The following is a 25,232-nucleotide window of genomic DNA, read 5'->3' on the forward strand; positions in this document are numbered from 1 at the left end:
TTTTTGATCGTACCATCTTTGATGAAAGTTATATTGGTGAGTCTGGATTAGATGCGATAGGAGGGCTGGGTTCAGGTGCACGGGCTGATCACCACTTCAATGTTGGCGTGGCCCCCTTGCAACTTTGCAAGTATCAAAATTCCATCCCGAACAGCGATATCAGAATTCACCCGTGTACGCTCAGGATGGCATCGTTCTGTCGCGTGTATTCCGCGGTTCAATTGATGCCACTGTGTTTAAGGCCTTTTTAGCACTGCGCAGGACGGCCTGAGCCTGAAACGGTTGTCGTCGTGGACAATGCGTCGGTCCATCATTGTGAACGGGTTGCGCAGATGTGTGTGGACGCAGGGGTAAAATCGGTGTACTTGCCGCCCTACTCACCAGACTTGAATCTGATCAAGGAGTTTTTTTGTTGAGTTGAAAAGCTTCATAAAACATTAGTTCCCGGACTTCAATGTTGTCTGTATACGGATACGGAATCAGGTCCGTCGACCAATGCTTCTTGAACATGTGTTCGTCTGTCTCTCTCCAGCACACGTTCGCTGACTAATCTAGTATGGCCAAGCAGCCAAGCTCAAGAGTCAAGAGTCAACACATGATCCATAATCGGACTCCTTCGTCTCCTCTGATAAAACCGGGAACATTTATCATGTCGCACACCCCCCGCCCCCCCGATCCTCAGAGAGACATCATCAACAATGTGGGAGACTGGGAGATCCTTGTCTGGGATGAGCTCCAAGTACCCCAAAATATGGAGTCCGATGCCGAGCAATGGGTTGGAGATTTCCAGCCACTGGTCGAAATCGCAGGCCACTGGAAATGCCACTGGGCAAGGCCTCGCGAGCGGCCTGATACGGTTCTTCTATTGACATGTGAGTGCAGAGTGAAGAAAGATAGAAAATTCATCAGATTCAAATTGCTAATCCATTTACTGTAGTGTGGCCCCATATGTCAAAACTAAGGGAATTCGAAGACTCCCCGGACGCCCAGATTTTCTGGGAGAATCTTGCCAGCAAAGGAATTCTACGTCTAGCCTCCCACGAGACTGTTTACCGCTGTAACTGGGTTCATGGCTTGGATTTGGCCTTTATTCAGTTATTCTGGGTCTATTTCCCTGCGTCTTTGGATGATGACCAGCTGGCCGACATTAGAGAGTTCAGGGGTCTCCATCCACCTGCAGCGGGCTTTTCAATCCCCCAAAAGGATCATATTGTGACGCACTCCAATAGAAAAATATGGGCGCACAAAACGAAGATTGTGAATGGCCAGGAAACCCAGTTGATGCTATGGCTGAATTTCTGGAACGGTGAAAAGAAGGCTGAATGGCAGAATATCCACCTGGCGTGGAGCTCTCGGACTATAAAGGACAGATTCATTAGAGATTTGGAATCTTATAAGCCGATAATGTGGAAGGAGGAGTTTTGTATTTTTAGACGATTCAACGGAAAATTTTGAATTTACATATTACTCATATTACAATAACCGTTTCAAATCACACTCCCCTCCTCCATTGCCTGTCAGTTGATATTATGGTGGGTGACCACATATATGGGAATCCTGACTGTTTTATGTTTTTGCTTTTGTTTAATTCCGCCAAGTCAACGAAAATTGACCTAAACTCCGACGAGTCTTCCGCGGTTTTCAAAAAGCTACATCCTTACGGGAACAACAGCGGAGAATGTTAAAAACTTATGCTCTTGCCTTCTTTAAAAGCCAAGACCAATATACACATGAAATATTCATAGTCAAACCTCTAAAATGAATATATGTGCATCATGGGATTATGAATGAATGTGTAGTATTTCCTTCAATTCATCCAACAACGAATAAACCCGTTCCTCCGGTAAAAGTGCCATCGCAGCCTCAAGATCCCCCGCCTGAACACAAGCCCCCACCTTTTGCATTACGTCCGTGACATCAATAATAGAAACAATCCATTCATCAACATATTTCGTCACGGCCTCAGGACCAAGTCCAACTTGAATAGCACGATAATCCAGGGGTCGAAAGTGAAAATCGCGCTCTGGATCCCACTGGACGCGAACTGGGCTAGCATGGAGTTGCTGTTGCCACTGGTCTTTATCCATCGTGTTTCCTTCGCTTCTAGCGTCCCAGTGACTCAGGCACGAATGTGCGAGGGCCCATTCAAATCCCTCGCGTGTGACTTCAATGGCTAGCACGCGTTCTTGGCGCTGCTTTGTTGCCCATCCGCTGCGGTATGCCATCCATAGAAATGAGGGTTTGATCCATGTCATCCTGGTTCGCGAGAAAGGGGGTTCAAAGTTCTGGGCTTCGAGTGCTGGATCGGCAATTTCGGCTGGATAAGCTTGGTAGACGGTTATCGTTGTCTGTGTGTAGGATGCGCGGATAGCTCGGTAGCTGTGTGGTGATTCTTGACGTTTTGGCATGGTGATTTTACCGTTCATTGATATGTTGCTGCAGAACGAAGGCTTCAGTAGTGGTAGTGTTTTTTATCTTTTTTCATCACTTGTTCCTGTTTGAAATTAGGTGAGGTTCACATGTAGTGGCATAGTGCAACATTATTGACTGAACTGTTCAGTTGCTCAGTTACTAGTACTTGGCACTGGCCCACTCTGAGTCACCATGTTCGTATTACTATCGTGCAGAAATAATTCGGGGGTTGCTGGAGAAACCAAGTTATCACAATTGAAGTTTAGAAGGAAAAAGAGAGAAGATGCGAGTAAAAAAAATTGAAAGTTTATCCAATGTTTGGAACTATCCCAAGGTTCAGAAACCGAACCTGAAAGCAAATGCAGAAAATCACTATACATATCGGGAAAATTAAATTACTATATGGATCAAGATAAGTTCAATACAGTTCGTGGTTTCTTCACATCTGGAAGACCAGAGGTGTTCAACCCGAAGGAGAACACAATTCAAATAATCATTTGAAAGCGTCTTACAGAAGAAGTGGTGCCAAAAGAGCGGCAAAGGAGCCCATAACCCAGCGCAGAGAGCCTGACTGGGAAGAAGCGGCACCAGTGTACACAGCTCCTGCACCTTCAGTCGTGCTGCTGGAAGTCTGAGCGCTCTGAGAAGCAGCTGCCACACCAGAAGAAGATGCAGATTTGACAAGGCTCATGCTGGAGTTATTCAATGGACGTCCCTTACTGTTGCCACTTCCATGACCCATATTCGGGCCAGTTCCAGTGATCACAGCAGTGTTCGTCGGTGCTGTCTCTCCATTAGAGCCTGAAGGCACGTAAACGTCAGTTTTGGTTGATAGGGTCTCTGTAGCAGCGGCGGCAGAAGTCATCTCGGATGCAGCACTAGCTCCAACTAGGGCTGTTGTGTCGGCTCCAACACCGGCTCCGGCACTGGTAGTTGCGGTAGAGGCAGATGCTGCCCCTGTCGCGGTCACTGGACAGACGGTGGTCGACACAACGAGGGTTTCAACTGTAACGGATGTAGTGAGCTCCGATGCGTTGCAGTTTGGTTTAGCAGACGGGCATGCTGTATTAGTAGCAGTGCGTGTGCTGAGAATGGTCGACGTAGTGTAACCCGTGCCGCTGTTCTCGCCGCTGACACCTTCACCGGCCAGGGAAGTGGTGGTGATGCTAGGTTGAGAGGAGCTAGCTTTTTCCGTCACAGGGCAGATGGTAGTCGATGCAACCAGAGTTTCTGTTGTCAGGAACGTGGTCTTCGACGAGGCGGGGCAGTCAGTGACCGAAGACGGGCAGACAGTGACGGTGGCCGTTCGAGTAGTCAGAATTGTTGATGTCGTGAACTCGTCGGCGGATCCGGCACCCAAAGATGTAGCAGCAGCACCAGTGTTTTGCGGTGTATCCGGTGTTACAGTGGTCTCAGTAAGGGGGCAAATAGTTGTGGATACAACAAGAGTCTCAGTTGTTAAGAAAGTGGTCTTGGATGATGCTGGACAGTCGGTGACTGAAGACGGGCAGGCAGTGATGGTTGCGGTACGAGTACTCAAGATAGTAGAAGTCGTGGATTGGCCGAGTAAACCACTTGGTGGGGTGGGCTTGGCAGGAGAGCCGGAGGAAGTGATGGTCGGCTGGACATGAGGGGCAAGTCCAGATGAACTGACGACAGGCCGAGAATATGGAGTTGAGCTAGCGCGGATCAATGAAGATGGAGCGACAGATAGCGATTTGATCGCGCTTGAAGAATGCGCAATGGATGACCTGAGTGGTCCGGCTGGAGCAGAAGCACTGACTGGGATTGGAACAGACGAGGAACGATGCTTTCTAATAGAAGAAATTGGAGTAGAGGTTATAACGGCGATAGGCGAGGAGCTCGGAGTCACCGTCAATATGTGTGAGCTAGACGGAGTAACAGTTGGGGTAGAAGAAGTCACGGTAGACGACACTGTTTCACAAGTGGTTCCAATGTAGTCACCAATTTGCAAAACCATTGTGTCTTCCCAGTCAAAGCCATCGGTATAAACATTTCCACCCAGAGACATGTAACAGTTTTCACCATAAAGATAGGATGCTGTGCAGCCACTGGTTTCAGTACAGGCAATGGCGCAGTCCCAGTCATTTCCAGAAGTAATCGTGACAGCGGTATAAGGAGAAGCGAAGCTCGCCCCGGAGTTGCATGCCACAGTATAGGTATAGGTTCCATCAAAGAAGGTGCCGGCCACGCATGAGCCCGAGGTAGGTAGTGCTGTGCAGTATGAGGCTGCGGTGGTAGTTGTTGCGCTAGAAGACGCAGTCAAAGAAGGAATGACGGAGCTTGAGCTTGAACCGACAAGGACGAGTGAGCTAGAAGCCTTCACTGCCGTACTGGATGGAGTGACCACAGGGGCTGAGCTAGAAGCCTTCACTACTATACTAGATGGAGTAACAACAGGGGTCGAGGTAGAAGACACGCTGGATGAAACTGGGTCACATTCTGTCCCAATATAATCCCCACGCGTCAAATACAACTCGTCTCCTGCATAATTTTCAATCTCCCCACCTAGGGCAAAATAACAGTATGAGCCCCACGTTTGGGTTTGCATGAAGGAGGCCTCGCAGGTATCATCTTCGGCACAGGCGATAGCACAGTCCCAGGCATTTCCAGAACTCATCTCCGTAACTGACCAGGGGGAATAAAACACCGGCAGGGCGTCACAGGACACGGTAAAGGTGTAGGAGCCTTCATAATAGGTCCCAGCAACACATGCACCCGAGGTGGGAATTGGCGTGCAGTATGAGGGGGAAAAGCCCGCTGCCGACATACTGGACTTGACGACGGCAAGAAAGAGGGTCAACCAAGATGTTAATTTCGGTTCCAGAAAGCGGAGGATATGAATACCGGCTGAGCAATATAAAACAAACAAACAGTAATGAGCGACTGAAAGAGTGTGGTTGGTAGACAAGAGCGGGAAAAAAAGAGTGTGGTTGAGGGAAGAAGAAAAACCAAAGAATAGGAGATTGCGACTTCCAAGGCTATTTAGAAGCGATTCAAGCGATTCTAGGGTCTACTTCAACTCGACTAACTTTCTCTCTCGGCTAAGAGATTTAGCCTGTGCAGCACGGCAACCCCGAGATCAGGAACCACCTACTATCTATCAAGGTGGCCATTTAGAGCGAGACGCTAACCTTTGAATCTTTTAGTGTGGACGCCATGGACGCCATGTTCAATAGTGGGTCGGAATGGCTGATCCGGTTAATATAGCCGATGCATTGTTGGTTTTAATGCGCTGATATTCTAGATTTAATATCCGTACGGTTACCCACCATATACAGAGGAAAATCGACCGAAGCTTGCTTTTCCTTAACTTTTTCCTCCAAAGCCATGCTTCTCATTTGAGAAACACTCTCAAATTCATCTGGTTCTGGAATATCAGCAATCGATGTTGTAGAGAAAATGAAATGGATCCATGAAGCTGCGGTCCTGTGACTGTCACGTGGATGCAAATGCACCTTAGGTCTCAATGTCTCGCCGTACTAAATACCCCTGGTCCCCCAGGCGCCCCTCGTTTCTTAGTAGCTACACATCCACTAGACTAATACACATTTCACATCAAAAGTAAAGCGCAGCACACAAATCCGGTCATGGTGTTTCAGGGTACTTACATCGCAGGATACCGAGGATTTTCAGGTTTCTAGCAGGTGAAATTGTCATAAATTCAACCTTGGCAACAATTTGTGACTTCCTCATTTGCTTCTCTAATGCGCTCAAAACTTCTGATTCTTTCAACAGGCCTGTGCCTTATGCTCCGGTGCTACCCAATGTGCGGGGTTATGCCTCCACCGACCGCTCTTCAGTAAGGCCATCAAATGTTAACATGACTTTCAGCCTCTCGCTGAATTTAATCTCGGAACTCACGTTTTGCAAACCCATCATTAGAAGCTTTGCATGCTTGTTATCATGGCTCCAGTCATTACACATCTCTTTGACCTGGATTTTACTGCCGAATCCCTTGATCCCAAAACATATGCATTTCTATACACAAGCTTCAGCAAAATCGAACGAGAAGATGATAGCGTTTACTTCGGCCAAATAGCAAAACCAAAAGAGGATATCTCCTTCGAAGAATTCACAAAAGCGCTCACAAAGATACCTGATGAAGAGATCTACCCGAAGGTCCCCACGGATGGCAGCATCCGCAGTTTCTCCGGCCCAATCAAGCATCTATATCTGAAAAGACCGCGCCTGTTCTGTTATGAGGAGTACAAAGAGGATGACTCAGCTTATGTTATTCCAACCCTTCTGATCGAAGAGGCATCCGTTCTGGAGACCATCTCTCAGAATCCGCATCCTGGTATCATTAAATACCATGGTTGTCGTGTCAAGCGAGGTTTTATAACTGGGCTAGTTTTAGACAGGAAGCAATCTGACTTACGGGGCTATATCGATTCGAAAAATGGCCCTGTAATCGACGAAGAAACGTTCACTACTGCCCTGAAAGCTGCTGTTGAGCACTTACACTCCATGGGATTGGCCCACAACGACATCAACCCAGCGAACATTTTGCTCACTGAAGACCAGATGCCGGTTCTCACAGACTTCAACTCTTGCCATCCCATTGGAGAGAAGCTCAATCTCAGTCGGGGCACCGAAGGCTGGATAGATGCAGATGATTCCTGGGATACATCTGAGATTCGCCATGATTTCTTTGCCATCGAGAAGATCCGAGAGTGGCTTAAGGAAGCCAGAGGAAGCTGGCCAGAGGGTGATGCATTTTCGGATACTGGGGACGTTTAGTTGCATCCCAGTTTGTTTAGAAACCTCCTTTTACTACCCTTATTCGTATATCTATGATAGAATGGAATTTCTCCAGGTGATACCCAGTGCGAATCTATTCGTTGTCCCGTTGCCTCTCAGATCAATTATCGTGCCAGGTCATAGTTCCGGACTTGGCGTGCGGCAGGGTTATGGCCCTTGTGGATGCCTCCATGATACCGTTGCGGTCGCCTTGCTAGTGCAGCGCGTGTCTTGTTGTTTTTGTGTGTGATAGGGCTAGGGTTGGCACTTAGTCCAGGAAGTGAGAGCTTCTCTCTTCTTTCCTTCCTTCGTTCCTTTTTTTCCTCCATCCCGCTTAGTAGTAAAGAAGAATGCCATACAATTGCCCCTTCTTCACCTCATCCTCATTTCCATTCGTTTCTCCCAGATCTTCATCAAGGATCTGACAGTATGTTTGCATTAGTGCGGGATGCTCGAGCCATTTGAATCTGTAGGGGCTGGGATTTTTCATCTGTTCGGTGTGTTGGGCGAAGAAGAATTTTTTGAAGGCTGATTAGCATACAGGGCGGCGAAAGATGAATGTGGTCAATTAAAAATGGCTTATCTTCTCTGCGACCTGGCTCAATCCCCTAAATGGAGCGGCGTCTGGAGAGTTCAAATATTGATTGAAGGAACCTTGAAGGGGCCCCTGGGCCCTGGGTCAACAAGCACCTCGGCTCCACACCTGCCCGAGCCCGGTAAGTACCCGCCAATCGGGGCCGAAAGGTGGATTCTTAGTGTGTTGACCCTATCAGAGGGGCGGATCTGCCGCCGACGGCAGGGCGCTTGGACTTTTTTGTCTCTCAAGGGTTTATGTAGTACATGTAACTGAAACAACGATATGCTGATTATGGCCCTTTTTGATCGAAGCGAATTTCAGTAGCGCTGGGCTATTTTAGATATCTGCAGTGTCCGTTGAAGGAGGGTCTTTCGGAAATCCCCTGGCGAGCCTCCAAGGTTTGTTCTTTCCATCATTCACACCTTGATCATTGAAGTCAACCAAATGCGATTAATATGAGCCGTTTATCTCTGTTGGTCTGGTGGCTGGCGGGTGTCGTCTTCGCAAACCAAAACATATCAGTCGTTTCGAAAAGAGAGGTGCTATCGGATTTATCGGGTGGTTGGACCCGCAGTTACAAGTTTGGAGGTATCAATTGCCTGAACACATTTCAAGTTGGGTATATTGAGTTGACCAGATTTATCTAGTGGGTATTGCCAACAGCATTCTTTACATGGTGGGCTTGGACGGCGGTCTCATCCCGGACGATGGAGATTCAGATCGTATGTTGTTTCTCCTCTTCCAATTCTTTCACGTCAATTCTCCAGGGCTGACACATCATAGACCATTATCTTGTCACACTTGATCTGACATCCTCATTCTCGGTCAATGACGGTTCAAATTATAAGATGACTATCGTGAACGATACTGTGCCCGCTGTCAAATACCAAGCCTTCTGGGCTAGTCAAGACAACTCGACCATGTACATGTATGGTGGTTTGTTTGTAGGAAATGTGTCTAATGACAATGGCATTTGGACATACACCCCAAACCAGAAGACATGGCAGTCTCAGCAGGAGAGCATCATACCAACTAGACTAGTCAATGGTGGTATGTGCATCTCCAGACAAATTGATATCCAGCCAGCGTGAACTAATGATTCTGACTAGCCAATACTAATGCAGCTGCAATCCAGGCTGCCTATTGGGTAGGTGGTTACCAAGCATCTGATACAACAACTACAATTACGGACTCCACAATGAATTATGCATCCGGGATGATCCAGTTGAACACCACCACTGGCATATATACCTCTTTAGAAGCACCTTTTACCCCGGTTCAAGATGGCTCGTTGAGTTATATTCCTGTCGGAGAGATGGGCATTTTGGTATACATTGGTGGAGAAGTTCCGTCAATCCAAAGTGGAATCAATGCAACATTGACTCCGGTTAGTACCTACCCCATCCTGCGATTGAGAATTTGGGATATTAACACGCGCAGAATACATGGGACTATGTCCAAGTCTATGATATTGCCACGGCTGAATGGTATAACCAGACTACTAGTGGCTCTGTGCCTTCGCGGACTCAGTATTGCGCTTCTGTTCAGCATGACGAATCCTTATCGACGTATGAGATCTTTGTTATTAGTGGGGCCGACTTTGAGTCTGAGGATGTGATAACTGATGTGTATGAATATGTGACGTATGCCATGTTGAATTGTTTCCCTTGCTAACAAAGTATCTTTCTTAGCTCTTACCTTTCCATCCCATCTTTCAAATGGTACCAAGCCTCTCCCTTGGACCAAGGACGAATGACAATGGACTGTGCTACATATGGGACCCAGATATTTGCAGTCGGTGGGCGTAACGCGTGGTATGTGGACAGCAGAGCTGGCACATATACCATGCCGGCATTCATTTACGATGCGGACTCTCAATCTGTTCGAGACACCTTTGATGTGAGAGATTTCCCAAAAAAACAACTAACATTTTGTGTGCACAATGAATAAACTAACGCCACCTGGGTACCCTTAGCCTACGAGAACTACGTATGCGGTTTCTTCTTCAACATACGACGATATCAAACTCTCTCCTTACCCTTCAAAATGGGCCGCAAAAAGCCTCGAAGGCATTTTCAAGACGAGCAGCACCAGCACAAGTTCTAGCCAGCCAAAAGTCTCATCTTCAAATTCAGCCTCTTCAATCAATACAGCAGTCATTGTTGGCGGTGTCGTCGGCGGTGTCGTTGGTCTTGCTTTAATCTTGGCGGCACTTTTCTACATGTTCAAGAGAAGGAAGCAACACCAAAGAAAAATAGACCTGGATTCCATGAAACGCATGCCGGAGGTAATTCATCCCTCCAAAGGTGGGCAGATATCGGAGATGGCATCGAATACCACATTGGAGCTGGAACCAAATACGAGATTGGCCTGGGAGCTAGACCACCAGGCCCGGTATGAGTTACCAGGAAAGTAATATCAATTTCAAAAATCTTATGTCATGAAATGGGAGTATTCCAAACTATTGTGTAAAATCATTTGTAGAGTTAAAAAGGAAGAAAGATCTGTAGCCTTCCTTGGGAACACAATCCATCGCATCCAGTACCAGCAAGAAGGGGCTACAGAGTCTTAGCGTCTTTATTTGAAGATTTTCACAGTAGTAGAGACGGGTTCTTTCTTCGGGACAGTCGGTCTCTCGCCAGATAGCCCGCCAAACACTATCTCTGCCTTCACGGACCAAGATGACGGAAGCTGGAATGCAGACCTGATGCCGTCTTCCACGCCTGGAATAAAATTCGAGTGCTGCAAGCTAGCACCGAGGCCTTCGAGTTCAAGGGCAGTCCAAAGGGTAATCTGATGCATAGCGTTGGAGTGCTCGGCAAAACCCTCGAAGACGGTGATGGGGAACTTGGTGAACTTCTCATGGAGTTTCTCGATAGGTGCGTGGTCCTCAATGACAGAGATCTACATAAAGCATATAATTAGCATTGTGTGACACGAGAGAACTTGACCGCATAGAAAATAGATCATTTCAATATCCCGAATCTTCCCGACGAATTCATTTGGAAGATACTCACTGTGCCATAGGCAGCCCGGAATGATTCGTAACGTTCTTCATTACGCTTCCAATCCTCCTCGCCTTGGTTTTCGAGAATGAATGGCTTTGCAGCAGCGATGACCGCGTCCCAGAACCTCTTGTGCTCCTTGCCTAGCGTCACCAGAATGCGTGTGCTCTGTACATTCCATGACGAAGGAATGGTCTGGATGACTTCGTTTGCAATCTCGATAATGCGGTCATCGGAGACTGAAATTTTGTCGGTTAGGCCATAGACGGTACGACGATGTTTCACTGCCTCAAGATATGCAGAGCTCTTAATTGGGCCATCTGATACCGTCATCGTGCAGAATTTGAAGTGATGCTGGCTTCCTTTGAAGGTTTAAAATTGGAAGAAGCTGGTAAAGATACAGAAGGTGATAGTCGCTTAGAGAAGGCTGTCGATGAGTTGAGTGCGAGGGATGTTTCGAACCTTGTAACCTGGACATCACTGAATGAACATTGGACGCTGACCATTATATAGACTGGAGAAGAATTAACCGTAGGCCCTCGTTAATCAGCGATTTTGATAAGTGGTAACTATAATCTGAATCTGTACTATGTACAACTAGTCCCGAAAATGGTCTCTCCATTACTAATTATGTTATATTAGGTTGAATAATCCAGCAGATGTAGGTACACCTGAACATCAACTAGTTATGAACATTGCAGTATTCGTCAGCAGTATAGTTCGGAGGGGAACCAGGCCAATCAGGGGTGCCGGAAGGGGTGCCAAACAATTACCTGATCGGGATACTCGGCCCCACGTGGAGTCCGGGGCCGAGCTGACTAAGGGTCCGATAGTTTACCTAACCGAATTGGGAATTTAGCTCCCGGAACACCCAAAGCAGAAGCCTGATAAACAAACAGATTAGAAATGGTTTAAGATTCGGCTTTAACTTTCCAAACAGCCGAATGGGACGGTTAATGATGCGTCATCAAACACTTGAGGTGAGCTAGTTATCAAATGACAGTGGAAATCTGGAAAGATATCTGGAAGCGCATTGCTTGAAAATACTACCTTTAACCTTCCGCACTTGAGCGCTCAACTCTCAGTAAATGTTGCTTCAGCTTGTTCGACAGAATCGACACGCAGCACGGCCAATGGACTTCACGAAGCGCAACTTCCAAGCTTCAAGCCCGACAACTCCCGAAAGACCACATGTAGATGAGCAGTTTTTCTTCGAGAAGATGGACATCTAGAATTTGGGCCAGATGACCTCGAAAACCCTGAACTTATCGAGTACAAGTAATTTGGGCGCGCGCATTACACCCTCGTATGTCGTTATTAACTGTCTGGTGAAAGAACGTCTAATTTTGGTCAGTAAAAGGGATACAGACGCGCTCGAAATCAGTTGCACCACTTTACTCTCTTCATTTATTTCCAAAACTTTATCCTAAACATGCTAGTCTGTGTTCGGTTAAAGCAATTTTAAAGTACCGAAACGTGTTGTAACTGGAAATCACATGATGAGGTAGTATGTAATATATTGGAAATAACCATACGATTGATACCCTATATCTTGATACCCCCCACGAGTCACCACTCCAGTATTGGCAAGATTCATTCTTGTGCAAGGCGAATGAATAATTATTAGATGAAGTGACTCAAATTCCACAACGAAGAAGATTATACCTATTGCGTTTTCGACTGCATGAGGTGCCCGAAACAAATCGACCAGTCTTTGCTTCCTAGCGTCGCTTGATAGATCACCTGATAGCGGGGTACTTCGACGACTCAGCCGTATGCTCGCGACTAGCCCATCTAGAAACCACCTAGCTGCAATCATAGCACATACGACAACGTATAACGGTTCAAACTCTGGGTTCCAAGTTGGGCAGAACCTTGGTCATATCACTACCCAGTTCTGTGAGTGGAGCGCATAACTCTAAAAGAACGTGACTAATTGGTGTGATTGCCTTAGTACAGCGGGAAATATCCTTGAATCAAGCATGCCTGCGAGATCTGCGGACGACCAATCCTCACCATGACAAAGATCGTATTCAGAACACCAACGGAGGGCTACTGAAAGACTCTTACTGCTGGATTCTAGACAACGAGCAGTTTCAACAATAGCAAGACAACAAGAGCAACTGTCTCCTCTGGATCAGAGGTGATCCCGGCAAAGGCAAGACAATGCTTCTCTGCGGTATCATCGAGGAGTCAACAAGATTGTTTGGGGATAACACGAATATATTGTTCTTTTTTTGCCAAGCTACCGACGTCCGAATCAATAACGCCACAGCTGTTCTCCATGGCTTAATATATTTACTTGTCGAGAAGCAGCCATCTCTTCTCTCCTATGTACAGAGCCAGTATGACAAGGCAGGCAAAGCATTGTTTGAGGATACAAACACATAGAATGCCCTCTTAGGGATCTTCACAAATATTCTAAACGACCCAACCTTACAGAGCACCTATTTGATTATCGACGCGCTAGACGAATACACAACAGGCCTACTCTCCCTTCTCGACTTGATTACTCAGTTATCAGCTGCTTACCCACAGATAAAGTGGATTGTCTCAAGCCGCAACTGGCCTAATATCGAAGAGCGTCTTAATACTACCCAGACCGCTCTGATCTCATTAGAGCTAAATAAAGCGTCTGTATCTGAAGCTATGAGCAAATTCATTCAACACAAGGTTCACTCTCTGGCGAAAGTTAAAAATTACAGCATTGAGACTCGTGATATGATCTACCGTTACTTGTCATCCAACTCGCAAGGCACTTTCCTTTAGGTAGCCTTGGTCTGTCAAGAGCTCAATAGAATATCGCGGAGGCACGCTCTTAAGAAGCTACAAGCATTACCCCCTGGATTAAATACCTTGTACGATCGGATGATCGATCAGGTTCACAACTCGGAAGATGCTAAGCTATGCAAGCGAATACTAGCTATTATGGCTATTGTGTATCGGCCTATCACATTTGACGAGCTAGCTTCTCTTGTTGAGCTACCTAATGATGTCTTTGATGACTCTAAAGCCCTAGCAGAGATTATTACGGTTTGTGGCTCATTCTTGACTATCCACGAAGACACTATCATTTTCGTCCATCAGTCTGCAAAGGAATTTCTTCTTAGAGATATGCAAAATGGGGTTTTCCCTAGAGGTATAGAAGCTGAACACCATACAATCTTCTCTCGCTCTCTACAAGCCATGCTCAAGACACTTCGACACGACATCTTTCAAATCAAGTTTCCTGGATTCTCGATTGAGAAAGTTATACCACCTCATCCGAACCCATTAGCAGCTGTGAAATATGCGTGTGTCTATTGGGTTGACCATCTTGGTTATAGTGGATGCCATAAAGAAATACTTTTTCATGTTAATGAAGGGGGGCTTGTTAGCGATTTTCTACAAAAGAAATACCTTCACTGGCTTAAAGCCCTGAGTATCTTAGGAAGCATGTCTGAAGGCATAACAGCTATGCTAAAGCTAGAGGGCTTACTTCGGGTGAGTAACTACTTATATACTAAAACTATCTCTACTTCTTATATCTGAACTACTATAATAGGGAAAGAACGAACCAACTCCCCTTATACATCAAGTTCAAGACGCCTCCCGATTTATTCGATATCACAGGCTAGCAATCGAAACCAGCCCCCTTCAAGTATACTGCTCGTCCCTTATCTTAAGTCCAATGCATAGTATTATGAGGACATGTTATGAAAAGGAGAAACCAGATTGGGTTTTGAATGAGCCAGTGATGGAGAAAGATTGGAGCCCATGCCTTCAAATCTTCGAGGGGCATAGTGGCGCAGTCACCTCGATTACCTGGCTACCAGATGGAACCCGCCTTATATCAGCTTCTGGCGATAAGACACTCAGGATCTGGGATGTGGCTACCGGCCATTGCGAAACAACCCTCGAGGGGCATAGCGACTGGATCAACTCAATTGTCTGGTCGCAAGATGGAGGCCGACTCGCATCAGGGTCAAGTGATAGCACAGTTAGGATCTGGGATCCTACCACCGGGCAGTGTATATTGATTCTCAAGGGGCATAGCCAGTCAGTCGAGTCGCTTGCCTGGTCGCAAAGCCGGCTTGCATCAGCGTCAGATGATAATACAATCAGGATATGGGACCCAGCTACTGGCCAATGTGAATCAATCCTTAAGGGGCACAGCGACTCGCTTAACGTGATTGTCTGGTCGCAAGATGGAGGCCGACTTGCATCAGGGTCAGATGATTGCACAGTTAGGATCTGGGATCCGGCCACTGGCCAGTGCATATTAACCCTTAAGGGGCATAGCAAGTCAGTCAATTCGCTTGCCTGGTCGCAAAGCCGACTTGCATCAGCGTCAACAGATAAGACCATCAGGATCTGGGATTCAGCTACTGGCCATTGTGAAACAACCCTCAAGGGGCATAGCAACTGGGTCAGGTCGATTGCCTGGTCGCAAGATGGAGGCCGGCTTATATCAGGGTCAGATGATTGCACAGTTAGGATCTGGGATCCTGCCACCGGGCAGTGCAAATCAATCCTAGAGGGGCATAGCAACCTTGTTATCTCAATTGCTTGGTCACAAGATGGAAGCCGACTTGCATCAGGGTCAGAAGATAGGACAGTTAGGATCTGGGATTCAGACACAGGCCAGTGCATAGTCACCCTTAAGGGGCATAGTGGCGGGGTCACCTCAATCATCTGGTCGCAAGATGGAAGCCAACTTATATCAGCGTCATATGATTATTCAATCAGGATATGGGATCCGGCTATTGCCCAGTATGAATTAAATGGGCATAGCAGCCCGGTTACCTCAATTACCTGGTCGCAAGACGGAAGCCAACTCGCATCAGCGTCATATGATAAGACCATCAGGATCTGGGACCCAGCTACTGGCCAATGTGAAACAACCCTCAAGGGGCATAGCGACTGGGTTAGGTCGACTGCCTGGTCGCAAGATGGAGGCCGACTCGCATCAGCGTCAACAGATAAGACCATCAGGATCTGGGATCCTACCACCGGGCAGTGTATATTGATCCTCAAGGGGCATAGCCAGTCAGTCGAGTCGCTTGCCTGGTCGCAAAGCCGGCTTGCATCAGCGTCAGATGATAATACAATCAGGATATGGGACCCAGCTACTGGCCAATGTGAATCAATCCTTAAGGGGCATAGCGACTCGCTTAACGTGATAATCTGGTCGCAAGATGGAGGCCGACTTGCATCAGGGTCAGATGATGACACTGTCAGGATCTGGGATCCGGCCACTGGCCAGTGCATATTAACCCTTAAGGGGCATAGCAAGTCAGTCAATTCGCTTGCCTGGTCGCAAAGCCGACTTGCATCAGCGTCAATAGATAAAACAGTCAAGATCTGGGATCCTACCACCGGCCAGTGCTTAACAACACTTCACGCCGATTCTCCTTACTTCCTTCAATTTGATGAAGTCAATCTCAATCATCTGCATACGACACCTGGCACATTCAATATAGGTTCCGCTGTCTCTATCACGTCTTCGCCCCATTCTTCAGCCTCTCTGCCACAGCACTATAGGTATGGCTTGAGTTATGACCTTTCCTGGATAACCTATAATGGAGTCAACCTTCTATGGTTGCCTGCCGAGCATCGACCCCCTTTTTCTTTCCGTATTGCTATATTCTCAACAACCGTGGCAATCGGCTGCACATCTGGTCGTGTATTATTTCTCTCTTTCTCAAAGCGCTGTCCACTCTCTGAATTTTGATCCATTTTTACGTTGGCTTGAATCAATTCCCTTACGCTCTTCTCTTCACATTACGACATGAATTTAATCATGCACACCCTTACAGACCCCTCTTCTGTAAGCAGAGGTATCTAAGCCTTACGTTATACGAAGTAGTACCCACACGAGTGACGCAACTAATACTTGATAAAGAGTTTTGAAGCCCGGTCTGTAAAGCTTGATCAACTGTTTTACAGGTGGAGGGCCGCAGGAGATCCTTGCTCTCCGGGAATGAATCTAACTACGGCATTAGACTTAGCAGGACTTAATTTTCTTTTGTACTTTGATTGTAAACTGGTGTCACTCCAATCTAGACCGAATTGAATTCGGTAAAAACACGCTTAAAGCAAACAGTGTTCTCAGCAATTCAGTAGAGAATTGGTGCATGACTTGCCAGATATAAAACTGAGAGTGCTGTTACAATGTTTGAGCGAGCTCTATTCAGCAGGGTAGAAGCCTGTCGATCAGGTAACGTACGATGAAGAAAAATAACATGGATCAATTATTACACAGACTGATACTTTCCGAATACCCCAGGTTAAAATAATCTCGTAGAGTTTGTATTCCGAGGGGTTTTAACTTCCCCGCAAATTACTATAGTCCCCTACCATCGAATGTAATACGCTACAGTGAAGGGGGCAGTGAAAGAACAACAAACACACAAGGACAACTCGGAACAATTGATTTGAGCCAAGAAAACGATGGAGAAAACGGAACACAGACGAAACGGATAATATTAGGGTTGAAGAAGGAAGAAGGAGGGAAATTCCTCTCCCCGGGCTAGAACTAAGAACTAATGATGACATGATAATAATAAGCACTCCAGGCCATCAATCCGGGACACATACAAATTACCCATATCAGAAAACCAATCAAACCCCCTTCAGGAAATTTTCCCCTTTCACAATCTTCGGATCTTTCTAACAATTTGATTCCCCCCCTCCCTCTTTCATTGGATCCTTCTCAATCTTCCAGGTTCCAGTTTCAAACGCCACAGTGGTAACAACTGGCAGTGCAGAGTAATAAGGTATATTGGTGACACTTAGGAATACAAACACATCTTCCCCTCTCTCATCTGACCTGTACGGGTGCTCCTCATGATTTAGTATTCGGTTGCCCTGCGCTTTGGTGTGGTTTGGCCAGCGAGATCGACCCGCATATCTCTGACTCGTCAGCGACGTGCTAGCCTACGGGCGTTCCCCTCTTCAATCAATACATAGGGTTCCAAAAGTCTTTACCACTTCAATTTACTCCCATGTCTACCATAATAAAACTCACCCACTTTGATTGGAAGTATCTCAAGAACTTCATACACGAAAGATAATTTATAAAATATTGAAACTTTAAATAAGTGTTCAGAGGTCAATTTCTATGACTAGGAATTTGATTCAAGTTTTTCTTTCCTGTTTCGAAATAGACCCTGGAAATTAGAGGTGACATTTTGGAGACAAAAGTTTAGAACCTTGGTTACCTTACTATGGGGATGTGTGCAGGCCAGTCGTCTTACAAAATCTGTCCACTTTCATGACCTATACTTTCCAAGCTTGACATCTCTATAAGAAAGGAATATCTTAATATTCCTAGTAGAAATATTAGATAATTCAAGTCTTATCTAGACTTAGCTTATTTAGGAAAAAGGCTTTGTGTGCATTTTACTGAGATATCTACTACTGAATTGATCCAAATTCATGTCGTTTTGCGGGTAAAATAGAAAGTGGGCACAGACTTTTGGAGCCCCATGTATAAATAATTCAGTTGTGGTAAAGTTAATAACGAGCTAAGGTCGGGGAGAGGTACAGTGGGGGTACACTGCTCCTTTCTCACTCCGGTAATTCAAGATTCATTGGGCATGGGCCCCCCTCATCATCTGTTTCGGCAGAGGTCTCTTTGGAATGTGTAGGGGAGAGAGCAGCAGCCCTCTTGAACATCCAAACAAGAAGGCCAAATGGCCTCTCTAGATGGCCATCACGGTCCGCAACCGGGTGTTCTGTCTACTAACACATATATGAGTGCATGTCTTGGCTGATATGGCTTGAACTTACCTTGGAGTCATTGCTGATTTTGAGGAATGTCCAAGTTTCGCCGGTGGCGGGACGGGTTCCACCCAAAATTGAAACTCCTTGAACCCGTCTGTTGTTCGTTCATCGAAACACCGAAAAGTTGGCGGTGGAAGAAAGGCTTGATCTGCCTGTTTGCCTTTGCTGGTCGTGGGCTTATAGGTTGTTGTTATCACCCACATCTGATCGCGTGATTGAATTCCTATTACGACAAGGTGTATATTAATGGATCTGGTGGTTTGATCCGTTATCGCTTCATGGGAAAAAGACGGAACGACTTTCAAGAGTCCGGCGATGCCCTCCCATTGAACCGACAGTCTGCGCCGAAAAGGTGGTGCTTATCGATATTTTGGATCTTCTCAGGCGAGAGTCCGAGCAGAAGAAGGTACTGATTTCCGTCCTCCTCGTTGCTATGTAGCACGGCGAGGACATTCCGAATGTCAGCCTCTAACTGTTTGAAAGTTGTAAGCCTTCGCATTATGTATCCCTTAGGGATGTTGGTTATGAGCGACGAGGGTTCAGTAGTGGGTGTATCTTGGTTTGCTAAAAAGCGCTGTCAATGCTGTCAGCGAATAGAATAGACATAAAAGCTGAGTCAAGGGGGCTTTCAAAGATAGGGGAGGGGGTTCAAGATAGGTGGCAGCGGAAGGAATACAGCCGCTGCCCAGGGAAAGGAAAGAACGGAGAGAGAATAGCAACTGGATTGGCTATGGACAATCTCTCTTGGGGGGATAGAGAGAAGAAGGGAAAAGGAAGGAAGGAAGGAAGGAAGCACTAGAATCTAGATATACCTAGAGGGGGTCACCTGACCCCTCTCTAACAATTGAGAATTTGTTTGATATCAAGCCGGTCTCCAATCAGATCTTCGTTCTTCAATAAATAACCCAATTTCAACTTTCTGACCGGCAGAAAGTAAATTACAAGTAATTCTAAATTCATATTTATTTTTGAACTCCATTATATACAGCACTAGATTCATTATATAGTACGGAATCCTTGAACTCTATCATACGTTGAATCCTTAAACTCTATAATTCTATAATCAATCCATTCTCAAGTCCCTTCTCAAGTCTATTCTCAGGCCTATTTTCTGTTAGGACATCTGGTTTCTCAGGGTGCATGGTACATTAGTATCTCATAAAGCTACATTCAGAATGTTCGTATCCATCCACCATCCTATTGTTAGAGAGGGGTCAGGTGACCCCCTCTAGGTATATCTAGATTCTAGTGCTTCCTTCCTTCCTTCTTTCCTTTTCCCTTCTTCTCTCTATCCCCCCAAGAGAGATTGTCCATAGCCAATCCAGTTGCTATTCTCTCTCCGTTCTTTCCTTTCCCTGAGCAGCGGCTGTATTCCTTCCGCTGACATCAATGACACCACGATTACAATTTCGATCTCCCAATTGGTTGATGTTTCACCTGCAATGCGCCAAGAAGTCATGAAAATGATGCAAACGAGGAAATCACACAAAGGTAAGGGACCCGTGTCGGGCGGCAAAGTGAACATGCTGATGTTCTAATCATTCGCGACTAACTTATGGCAGTAGCCTACGGTGGCGGGTATCGCCCGCCGTATATATACCGTATACCGCGGAGCGAATCGATTTTGACCAATCGCAAGTTTGTTCGTCGATCCTTTTGTGGAACCTGGATTCGGCCCGCTAACCTTCCAGTAGACAATCAATCAATATGGAAGACGCTAAAGAGGTCGTTGCGAAGCGTTGCCGGAATGGCTATGAAGAACTGAAACGCGCTGTGCGAAATTTTCTGGGGAATAGTATTGACCGCCGTCAACTACAAGAAGCAACAGATCAAGTTGACGCTAAGGAAACCAAATACACCACAATTGCCATTATTACTTTAAGTGTGCAAGATGTCCAACAATCCCTCTGCCTCGAACTTGATGTCGAGGATACTGAGATGGAAGCTATACAGCCACTCCCCCTCCCTTCCCATCTTGGTATATAATCCAAGATATGGATCAGAAGAGAAATTTAGCTAATTCAATATAGTACACACTCTTAGCCTAATCAAAAAGGCTAGTGGCAATTCGAAAATCAACGAGGCCAGCGCACACTGGATTATAGATGCAGTCATTCTTCAAGCGTATGAGGCGGCGACCCGAGACCTGAAAAATGCATAGCCTTTAAGCGTGTAGTGTGAACGGAACTATCAAGTTGGCCTAGTGGTTCTAAACCACAAGAAGGTCATTCTGAGTGGCTGACCGGACTATAGCGTCTGGTATGGAGAAAGCGAGGCTTTGTGTTAGGAGAAAGTGAACCGTATGACCCAATGGGTCACATGGTCTACTCCTAGATGCTCCAGCGCGTGTTGCTTTTGTGCGTGAGGGCTAGGGTTAGTAATAGTTGGTAGCTTAGTAGAGAATTGAGAGCTTATCTCTCCTTCCTTTCCCCTCCATCCCGCTCAGTAGAAGAATACCATCATGGCTGTTTCTTCTCCTCTTTCTCTCCTCCTCATTACCATTTGTTTCTCCCAGATCCCCTTAGATCTGACAAAGGTCATCTTGAATGGCGGACCAGACTATAGTGTCTGGTACAGAGAAAGCGAGGCTTTGTGCCTCAATGTATTGGTTGTTGAGGCAAAGGGGGCGCTTAAGGCGACAAACCCGCCCAACTGCTCGGGTATATGGGTATGTATCTCAATCAATATCTACATTGGTTCCATTCTTTTTTTCTTTTTCTTTTTTTCAAAAACAGCTAATGATTAAAGGCTGCATTCACCGAGTCCACAAGTCAGAGGACAAGCGCAACTGTGGGGTATACGGAATGGCCTCCATCCCTCGCTTGCAACAGGCTGGCCGACACTGGTAATTGAGACGGGTGTCTCGGAATCGCTTTCCCGGCTCCGCGAAGACGCCCGTTGGTGGTTTAACAACTCCGGGGGCGAGGTCAAGATGGTTTTGGTTATCAGCATAAAGAAAACGAAAGTCGAATTTGAGCTTTGGCGCCTGACGCCGCTAAACTCCCCTCGCCCTCTTACACGGGCATTCATCGACTCTACGTCAAAACCAGCATGTCAACGCCTTTTCTCCACAAGCTGCACCTATCCAGCAGATCTATTGTCATCACGAAGTCGATGTCACCTTGAGTGGTGTCGCGGGTTCCCCCAGAGTTGATAATGCGCCTATGATCTTTCCGTTTGAAGCCCCTGTACAATCGGCCACCAGGACCAAATGAGAATGACTTGGTGCTTACTAGCGACGACTTTGAAGAAATTGTTCACACTGTTCTGTGATCATTGCTGTGTCTTTTTGATGTCCCATATATCTATACTCTCTTGTCCCTCTAGTGCTTTTTTGTCCTATTTCTTCCTTCTTGACCTTTGCTTTTGATTCTACCTGTTTTCTTTACTACTAATTAGCTATCAAAATTTGATAGGTTCCAGGTGTATGGCTAATACATTCACGTCCGGATTCTGCCAAGTCTTTTAATGTTCTGTGGACGCCTGAATAATATTTGTACTTTGATCTGGTGTTAAGCCTGATATTGTAGTCTTGACTTTGCTTGTGTGTCTTTCCCCACACGCCCACTTTGAACTCTCGCTTGGGGATCGTATATTACACAGTGGTAAGAAATCGTCCGGTTGTAAACAAAATTCTTCAATACCCAGCTTTGTCACTTTCAATTCGAAAAATGGAATGGCAGATAATTTTATGAGCTATCTGCTGGATTTCGTTGGCAGAATCTCTCCGTATATAGTATCTGCTGCTACTTCTGCAAAACATCAATTACAAGTCTCCTGAGAATTGACAACCCACCCGCACGGGTGTTCCGTAACCATCACAAATACGAGCTGCTCCCCCTCGATGAGACAGCCAAGGCTTATTCCCCAGCTCAAAAATTGAGCCACAGAAAATTGAAGTAAGCAGCGCAGCCTATCTTACTAAGACCCCGGGATCAATCTGCAAAATTAAGTTAACGTGAACTCACCTGGGCAGACCGTTTCACAGCCCGCGCGCTTCCTCTCAGCCTTTTTTGATCTTACGAGGAGTTAGCCTCGATCCAATCTTACCAACTAGGCAAACCTTGCTCACTCTTCACCTCAAGTTGCATAAATAGGTAACCAAGCCCATACTAACATGATCTCCGTACCAATCCTCCGAAATATTTTTAAGTTTAACAGGAACTCAGAGCTCACAAATGTGCAGGCGTCGTTACCTCCCCATTCTAATCATGGCCCCAATAATTTTGGCGGGGTTAATCCACAGTACCCGATCGGTGAACATCATCAACCCGACAAGTACCGCTGATTATTTCGCCGCACAATGGGTGAATCCAGGAGACATATTCTCTATTCTGCTGCTACTCGGCCCTGAAGTCATCCAACAGGCAGTGGCCCAGCTTGCGGGACGGCAGATCACCCCGATGGCATTTTCATTTGGTTGGGTCGCCTATGCTGTAAAGGCTTTACTCGCAGCTGTCGGTGGTAAATTCATTTCCGAGACTCGCTCGTTGAACCAAAACAAGACTATTATCTAATGAAAGATTAACAGATGGAAAATTGATGCCGCCGGCAGAGAACGCAAACACATTAGTTATCCCTGCTGGGAGTGGCCATAGTCGGACAACCACTTCATGGGTTCTTAGCAGGCTGCTTCGAGATACCAGTGATAGACTGGATGAAGATATGAAAGGCGAAGCACCTCACCAAATGACAGGAAGCTGGGAGACCTGGCATCCGTCTTTCTGGAGATCCACGATGGGGTTGGAGTCAAAAGTTGAACCACCATCCAGACCATGGGAAGCGCTTCGAATAGCGGTCTATGAAGTAGTAGATGACGAAAAGGTTGTCCATGGGTTGCCCACAAGAGACATGATTTGGATCTCAGGATTCGTGGTGATTGTCGTTCAATTGCTGATTGCGGCCATTCCGTGGATAGTCAATAACGAATGGGGGACCTTTTTGATTACAAGCTATGGCATCATTCTTGCCCTGGCAGAAAGTTCACTTCCTCAGTGGAGACGCGAAAAATGGGCTTGCCCACGGAAAGGCGGCCCGACCGTCACACTCACAGAGGGAAATGGCAGCCGTTTTGCCATGGTTATTCTAGGTAAAAAGAACGTTGGTTTGGATCTCGATATTTTGGCTCGCGGGACAAGAACTGCACCAGCATCTCGATTAACAAGACTGGGTACATCGTTCTTGACCTTGAATTGGATGATTCTTCTTGTTCTAGCGACAGGACTAAAGATAGATACTTGGTGTAAGTCCTTTATTTAGAATTTCGTCTCTTTTCCGGGAATATATGCTGACGCTGGTTAACACAGATATTCTTGGAGTTGGAGCACTGGGAAGTATCCATAATATTACCTGCGCCGCAAGACCACGAAGCGCAGGTGCACTTGGCATTCATATTCGAGAAAAGGGAGAGGTGATCCGCGGACTTCGTGTAGCAGATGCCCTGAAGACTGCAGAGGAGTTATATCCCGGAGTTGGAGTATCTCTTGTTCCTGTATTCTTCCCAGGATCAATGCGCATTCAAGAGCCTGATTTTGAATTTTGGAGGAACGCTCGAGATCGCGTTATGGCTCCTAACAGATGGGGTACACGTATGGACAGCCTGCCTCCTCCCCCTAAATATGACAATTGTGACTCCACAGAGGCTGAGAAATAGAGCTGTCATCTCATGACATTATGATCAATGAACAGATGTTTTCGGATATGAGGTATCTCTAATTTTCACAACTGTAGAATCATAGAGGAAAACTGGGTGGTGACTTGATTGATATGACGTGGAAGGTACGAGTGGTAACTCAAAGAGGCAACACCATGTTTGCGCGTGTAGTATGTTGATCTTATATGATTCTCATACTAATGTATAGAACAAAGCTAGGTCCTTTACGCGATTTCTATTATCTATCATCTGATCGTGAATCTTGTATATGGTCCCAATTAGGACTAGCGGTATCTGATAGGCTTCGGCAATGGGCCAATGATCAATCTAAGGTTCGGCCCCCAAATTCAACCATGGAATGGAGAAACCTTCGCTCACGGCCCCCACAAATTCAATCCACTACTGCATACAGAGTACCAACACACGGCAAAGCTGCCCAGCTCTGCCTAAAAAGAGAGTAGTTTTCATCACGCTCCAGCTCTATTTCCCCTCTTCATGCCAAATGCTGCGCTTATTCGCCCGATTGGAATAGTGTCTCGGGACGGCTGGGCAGTTCCTGCTGCCGACCGCCTTGGAATTAATTTGCATTTTATCCCTGTAAGTGGGGGCTGCGCCCAGTCACAATCTCACAGAAGGTGTTTGCACGTGTGCTTGGTAAATTTGGGCAGCGAATGTCCAACCCGGTTGGTTGAGTTACGTACTCGTTTTCTCCGAGAGTCCAAACCGAGCCCATGTATCCAATAGAGACGAGTTTGTACGAAATACCGGAACACAAATAACCTTCATTTCTGCAATATTTATGTATGACTAACTAACTTAGAAGAACGGATTGGTAAGCAAAAGTATTGGAACTAGTTAGTTAACTAGGCCACTAACTAATAATGTTTTGGCGAGGACTTCATGCACTTCATTTGGCACAATCACACTGCAAGGGCGGTTGAGGTGGTGTATGGCTTGATACAGCCTCATTATCAGCCCCTTTACCCCGCAGTTGATGCTAGGCATCCTGTGTCTGTTTATTATCATTCAATTCACTGTTTTGATTCTTGTTCTA

General features: G+C 46.2%; 11 protein-coding genes across 11 annotated transcripts; 7 read left to right on the forward strand and 4 right to left on the reverse strand.

Annotated features, from left to right (window-relative positions):
• Positions 1–649: 649 nt before the first annotated feature.
• N7466_006109 (uncharacterized protein) lies at positions 650–1,455 on the forward strand (the record flags this gene model as incomplete). Its single annotated transcript, XM_057165506.1, has 2 exons — positions 650–872; positions 938–1,455. The coding sequence occupies 2 exons, from the start codon at positions 650–652 to the stop codon at positions 1,453–1,455; spliced, it is 741 nt and encodes a 246-aa protein (XP_057021105.1).
• A 326-nt stretch (positions 1,456–1,781) lies between these two features.
• Positions 1,782–2,408, reverse strand: N7466_006110 (DUF4291 domain-containing protein; the record flags this gene model as incomplete). Its single annotated transcript, XM_057165507.1, has 1 exon — positions 1,782–2,408. One exon carries the CDS (start codon positions 2,406–2,408, stop codon positions 1,782–1,784), a length of 627 nt encoding a protein of 208 aa, XP_057021106.1.
• Positions 2,409–2,920: 512 nt separating this feature from the next.
• N7466_006111 (uncharacterized protein) lies at positions 2,921–5,203 on the reverse strand (the record flags this gene model as incomplete). The annotated part of the gene is made up of 1 exon (XM_057165508.1): positions 2,921–5,203. One exon carries the CDS (start codon positions 5,201–5,203, stop codon positions 2,921–2,923), a length of 2,283 nt encoding a protein of 760 aa, XP_057021107.1.
• A 1,136-nt stretch (positions 5,204–6,339) lies between these two features.
• On the forward strand, positions 6,340–7,176 carry N7466_006112 (kinase-like protein; the record flags this gene model as incomplete). Its single annotated transcript, XM_057165509.1, has 1 exon — positions 6,340–7,176. One exon carries the CDS (start codon positions 6,340–6,342, stop codon positions 7,174–7,176), a length of 837 nt encoding a protein of 278 aa, XP_057021108.1.
• A 1,032-nt stretch (positions 7,177–8,208) lies between these two features.
• On the forward strand, positions 8,209–10,169 carry N7466_006113 (uncharacterized protein; the record flags this gene model as incomplete). The annotated part of the gene is made up of 7 exons (XM_057165510.1): positions 8,209–8,341; positions 8,401–8,475; positions 8,537–8,803; positions 8,863–9,140; positions 9,194–9,396; positions 9,445–9,652; positions 9,729–10,169. 7 exons carry the CDS (start codon positions 8,209–8,211, stop codon positions 10,167–10,169), a joined length of 1,605 nt encoding a protein of 534 aa, XP_057021109.1.
• Positions 10,170–10,330: 161 nt separating this feature from the next.
• On the reverse strand, positions 10,331–11,118 carry N7466_006114 (uncharacterized protein; the record flags this gene model as incomplete). The annotated part of the gene is made up of 2 exons (XM_057165511.1): positions 10,331–10,657; positions 10,771–11,118. Coding segments are annotated over 2 exons (675 nt in total), but the record flags the coding sequence as incomplete, so codon positions are not given.
• A 1,415-nt stretch (positions 11,119–12,533) lies between these two features.
• On the forward strand, positions 12,534–12,864 carry N7466_006115 (uncharacterized protein; the record flags this gene model as incomplete). Its single annotated transcript, XM_057165512.1, has 2 exons — positions 12,534–12,657; positions 12,713–12,864. 2 exons carry the CDS (start codon positions 12,534–12,536, stop codon positions 12,862–12,864), a joined length of 276 nt encoding a protein of 91 aa, XP_057021111.1.
• Positions 12,865–12,924: 60 nt separating this feature from the next.
• Positions 12,925–16,471, forward strand: N7466_006116 (uncharacterized protein; the record flags this gene model as incomplete). Its single annotated transcript, XM_057165513.1, has 4 exons — positions 12,925–13,092; positions 13,150–13,489; positions 13,532–14,241; positions 14,303–16,471. The coding sequence occupies 4 exons, from the start codon at positions 12,925–12,927 to the stop codon at positions 16,469–16,471; spliced, it is 3,387 nt and encodes a 1,128-aa protein (XP_057021112.1).
• A 2,355-nt stretch (positions 16,472–18,826) lies between these two features.
• N7466_006117 (uncharacterized protein) lies at positions 18,827–19,024 on the reverse strand (the record flags this gene model as incomplete). The annotated part of the gene is made up of 1 exon (XM_057165514.1): positions 18,827–19,024. The coding sequence occupies one exon, from the start codon at positions 19,022–19,024 to the stop codon at positions 18,827–18,829; it is 198 nt and encodes a 65-aa protein (XP_057021113.1).
• Positions 19,025–20,232: 1,208 nt separating this feature from the next.
• Positions 20,233–20,686, forward strand: N7466_006118 (uncharacterized protein; the record flags this gene model as incomplete). The annotated part of the gene is made up of 2 exons (XM_057165515.1): positions 20,233–20,503; positions 20,556–20,686. The coding sequence occupies 2 exons, from the start codon at positions 20,233–20,235 to the stop codon at positions 20,684–20,686; spliced, it is 402 nt and encodes a 133-aa protein (XP_057021114.1).
• A 2,050-nt stretch (positions 20,687–22,736) lies between these two features.
• On the forward strand, positions 22,737–24,178 carry N7466_006119 (uncharacterized protein; the record flags this gene model as incomplete). Its single annotated transcript, XM_057165516.1, has 3 exons — positions 22,737–22,989; positions 23,057–23,767; positions 23,832–24,178. 3 exons carry the CDS (start codon positions 22,737–22,739, stop codon positions 24,176–24,178), a joined length of 1,311 nt encoding a protein of 436 aa, XP_057021115.1.
• Between the last annotated feature and the right edge of the window lie 1,054 nt (positions 24,179–25,232).

This window comes from Penicillium verhagenii (assembly GCF_028828195.1).
Source record: "Penicillium verhagenii strain IBT 33310 chromosome Unknown utg000006l_segment0_segment0, whole genome shotgun sequence".
Classification (NCBI taxonomy): domain Eukaryota; kingdom Fungi; phylum Ascomycota; class Eurotiomycetes; order Eurotiales; family Aspergillaceae; genus Penicillium; species Penicillium verhagenii.